The 5000-nt window shown below is 35.0% G+C and overlaps 1 protein-coding gene across 2 annotated transcripts in view; it reads left to right on the top strand.

Annotated features, from left to right (window-relative positions):
• The window catches only part of RPS6KC1 (ribosomal protein S6 kinase C1), a 153720-nt gene that overhangs the window by 134679 nt on the left and 14041 nt on the right, over positions 1 to 5000 (top strand). For both annotated transcript variants that reach the window (XR_012800890.1, XM_075595641.1), the window contains one exon: positions 3053 to 3135. Coding sequence is in view for 1 of the 2 variants with exons in the window: in XM_075595641.1 (XP_075451756.1) it covers positions 3053 to 3135 (83 nt within the window). In the remaining variant the exon portion in view is untranslated. Of the gene's footprint in view, positions 1 to 3052; positions 3136 to 5000 lie in introns of those variants that run through there.

Here is a 5000-nt window from a genome sequence, read left to right as displayed (position 1 = left end):
ACAGCAAAATGTGAGACTAAATATAATATATGATTAAATCCAAAATATGTATTCCTATATAAGCAAAGATTATTTTAAATGTTTTTATAAAAGAATATGCAACAAAATACTAAGTGCAATAATAATTAATGTGCTATACTAAATATAACTAATATCAAGAAGATTATCAAATCATATAATAATATGCATATACATTAATAAAGTATAATGAATAACATAAATACATATATTTTATAGATATAAATATTAAGTGTAAATAGTGACTCAAAAATACGAGTAATTGAGTGAATATGGATACAAATTAGATTAGATTCCAATTTTTGATTTTTTAATTCTTAATTGAATTTATACTTATCAATGACATTTTTATAAATAAAGTATTAGCAATAGTTACATATCATTTATATAGAGAAAATTAATTCTACACAATACATGCCATAGCATAATAAGTACAGTCAATCAAATAATCTTTGCTTGGTTCAACACTGAACTAACAGAGGATGAAATTTCTCTTCTCAATAAAGGCCTAAAGTTCGCTCCTGAATGCAAATTTAATGTCTTTAACACAGTAAATTCTATGATGTTAAAAATGCTTTGTTTCCCTCAGATTGTGAAGTTGATATAAATGATTATGATAATTATCAATTCTCTTTCAGGGAGCACTGTCTAATACAGGACATGGAAGAACTGGGGGGGGGGGGGATACAGATCGAGGATAGCGATCCATACAGATTCCTAGGCAGAAGAGAGTCAGGTTTAAGAAGGAAATCACATTTTTTTCCAACGTTTGTAAAGGGGAAATTCCTCTCCACATTTGGGAACTTGGTGGAGAGGGATCTACTGTTACTTAATAAGGGATTTAGCTTTGGATTTAGCTTTGATTCCACATTTCATGCACACTTTAGGAATAATCTAACAAAGGGAGAGATTACTGCTTTACATCAGCTAAAAGAAAATAAACAACTAATAATTAAGAATTCAGACAAAGGGGGGAGCGGTCGTAGTGCAGCATAGGGATGACTATCACAGGGAGGCCCTTCGGCAGCTCTGTGATACTTGTTCCTATGCTGTTCTAATATCAAGAAGATTATCAAATCATATAATAATATGCATATACATTAATAAAGTATAATGAATAACATAAATACATATATTTTATAGATATAAATATTAAGTGTTAAACTTAAGTGTAAAACTATAGCTGGTACATTATCTCCCAGCCTTTTTGTCTCCAATTCAAGGACCGGTACAACACTTCCAAAGGGCTCCTTTCCTTGTACTAAGTGCAAAATTTGTACTAATATGTGTCCTTCAAAAACATTTACTTCCACCAATACGAGAAAGATTCATAAGATCATATCATTTATTAATTGCGATTCCACCCATATTGTCTACCTCATCACTTGTGGATGCGGTAGCCAATATGTTGGTAGGACGATTAGAAATCTTAAGGTTCGCATCATGGAACACCTTCGGCTTATTGCTAAAGGTGATCTTAATCATCCAGTTCCAAAACACTTTACCCATTGTCCCAATGGAGGAGTCATTTCAAATGTCAAGAAATTGAACATATCCCCCCTCACCTAGAGGAGGTAACAGAATTAAGCTGTTGGATCAACATGAGGCATACTGGATCTTTATGTTGAGGACCAGAATGCCTCACGGTCTGAATTTAGATTGGGATCTTACCCATTTTCTTTAATTGACTGTACTTATTATGATATGGCATGTATTGTGTAGAATTCATTTCCTCTATATAAATGCTCTTGTAACTATTGCTAATACTTTATTTATAAAAATGTCATTGATAAGTATAAATTCAATTAAGAATTAAAAAATCAAAAATTGGAATCTAATCTAATTTGTATCCATATTCACTCAATTACTCGTATTTTTGAGTCACTATTTACACTTAATTAATATTTATATCTATTTTTATCTATAAAATATATGTATTTGTTATTCATTATACTTTATTAATGTATATGCATATTATTATATTATTATATGATTTTATAATCCTCTTGATATTAGTTATATTTAGTATAGCACATGAATTATTATTGCATTTAGTATTTTGTTGCATATTCTTTTATAAAAACATTTAAAATAATCTTTGCTTATATAGGAATACATATTTTGGATTTAATCATATATTATATTTAGTCTCACATTTTGCTGTACTAATATATGTTCTACTTTTTTCTCTATCAAGTATATCTCATACTGTTTTTTTATCCATTGTGTGTTTGTTCAAATCAATAAAGTTTTTTTGTTTTTATGTACATGACCTCCACGGCCTGTCAGGAAGTAGTGCATACATGCGTTCCAGCTTGGAGTCGGGTCGGGCCGTGATGACGTCATCCTGGGCGCCTGTTCATTCTGGCTGTCTATGGAGGACGCACGGCGGCGCGACGGACCCCAGACGCGTGTATATGACGCTACACCGACCGGTTTTGGCGCGAATTGTACAGGTATAAAGAGTGTAAGAAGGTATAGTCTAACTACACCTTGATAAAGTCCCTATGGGATTAAAAGCGTTGGTGTGTTAGCTCTCTCTGTTGCACTGTATATATAATAAATACCCCTTAACTTTTTTAATGGAGTTGCCCTGAATTTATTTTCTACTTCATGGATGGATCCTATGCTGTGCTCCTTTGCTTACCATTTCTGCATGTTAACATACTACATTAGTTTGTTTTTTGATGCATGTAGGTAGTTGAGGACATTTTAGGCACATATCGAGACCTTGGTTGTAGTTTTTGACTGTCTCCTTAATGAAGAAGACAGCTGGTGGTTTAAAAAGTGTGCAGTTTACTCAGGCTTGCTTGTAGCGCGTTTATTTATAGAGTTGTTCAAACCGTGAAATATAGCTCTGATTGGTGTCCTATGCTTATGGTGATTATATAGTTCTGTGTTCGTAGGTTAATATATTTGGGATGCAAAACAGATTGAAGGGCAAAGATCCCTGCCAGTCATCTCTGACTGCAAAGGGTTGATGTTCAGCTATTCATCAAATCTCATCCTAACCAGAACAATGTCTTGATTTCAGAGGTTGGAGGAATAGCAGAAGAAACAGAAACCTGTGACTGGTGGAGTTTGGGTGCTCTTCTGTTTGAACTTCTTACCAGGAAGGTTAGTTGCTGTGACTCGGTGCAATACACATCCAGAAGAGATCTGTGAGGTTCCAAAAGATGTGTACATTATATTTAATCTCTGAGGATCTTGTCATTGTTTAATCAAAGGCATGAAAAATAATCAGGTCCAGCCACTTGGGATGCCCCTACAGGGGGTCTCAAGGAATTCAAAAATATCAAAAGTGGGTGCTAAGGCAAATAGTCGGATCAAAGAGTAAAAGATCATGAAAAAATATAGATGAGCACACCAAAAATGGGAAAAGTCAAAAAGTCATCAGGGATGATGAAAGTGCCTGTCTGCACCGAAACGTTGGATGCTGCCATGACTTCTTTAAGTCATTAAATGACCTCTTTTGTTACCTTTTGACTTTTCCAATTTTTGGTGTGCTTGACTATATTTTTTCTTAATCAAAGGCATTACATATTTATTATGGGATGAATAAGAGGTCATCTTTACTATACAGGCTTTACTATATTGAGAGATCTTAAGTAAACACACAATCCCAGCAAGCTCTAACACCAAGACCCACCACATCATATATATATATTTGTCAAAAGGAGTGCTACTGGTCATGCAGTGACGTGGCTGCAGGCTTATAACATTTTGGCCAAAGGGTTTAACTAAATGACCCTTATTCATGAGACTACTACTGTAACATTGAAGTATTTATCTATGTATTTTGTCACATTGGATGTTGCATTTGGATATCTTTGTCTTTTGTTGTATACATTTGGCCACACTCAGTAGCACTCTTTTTCGCACACGCACACGCGTAAGGAAAACAGCAAGCACTCCAGCATTGTAATCCAAATAGGCCTGGTGCTAGTCCCATAAATAATTTAAAGAGTACGTTACCATCCAGCAGGGCAGCAGAACAGCAAAGAGAGGCAGCACTCAGAGGTAAGTGTACATAGAATTGTATTGTAACAGACACAAAAATCCGACGTTTCGATCCCACAGAGGGAAAAGATCCCTCTGTGGGATCGAAATGTCGGATTTTTGTGTCTGTTACAATACAACTCTTTGTACACTTACCTCTGAGTGCTGCCTCTCTTTGCTGTTCCGCTTTATTCATTTTCAACTGGTATCTGGTAACTCTTATGGTTTGGAGGTTAGTGGCTCCTCCTCCCAGGGTTTAAGCTCACCCCACCCCACTTTCATAGAGTTTCATAGGGTATGGCTCCTGAGGTTTAAATATACATTGTTTGGCAACATTTTACACATTTTACAAATATTATAGCCTGCCACTAAATGGTGGACTACTGTACATGCAAATTTAAGCATCAATGGGTTTATCTTGAGTTAAGTAGAAATAAAAGCACAATGACAGATACCGTGAAAGAATTATGCTCTGAAAGCAGTTATTATAATGCATAGGAAGTGTTTATTGTGCTATGTAGCATCTTGTATTACACATACACAATTTCAGCTGCACAAGCAAGTTACATTCTATTTCTAGATTACCTCTAAAATATATAGGGACGGAATATGAAAGTTAAGGTTATCAGATTTATGATGGTTACTGCTGGAAATTTTTCTGTGGGCATTTTTTGTCTTGGTCTCTAACAACCACTAAACTCATCACAAATGCGTAAATGGTGAGGACATGGAAATGTCTGTATATCAGCAGGCGTCCATGTGATGCAAGTCAAATCAAGAACAGCATTCTCACTGAAATATCTGTTTTGTGCACAATTCATCGTGGGTGGGGTAATTGGCAAACCCACGGGGGCCTATTATTTAAGAAGAAAATGTATTCCAGGATAATCCTTGTGTGTCCATCTTCAAACTGGCATACAATATGAACTAGATACTTTTTACATTCATACTGTATACGACTACATACTGCACAAATTCTGCTA

The sequence above is a fragment of the Ascaphus truei genome, chromosome 4 (genome assembly GCF_040206685.1).
Source record: "Ascaphus truei isolate aAscTru1 chromosome 4, aAscTru1.hap1, whole genome shotgun sequence".
In the NCBI taxonomy this organism is placed as follows: domain Eukaryota; kingdom Metazoa; phylum Chordata; class Amphibia; order Anura; family Ascaphidae; genus Ascaphus; species Ascaphus truei.
The sequence above is the reverse complement of the archived record's forward strand: the minus strand, read 5'-3'. Positions and strand labels throughout refer to the sequence as shown.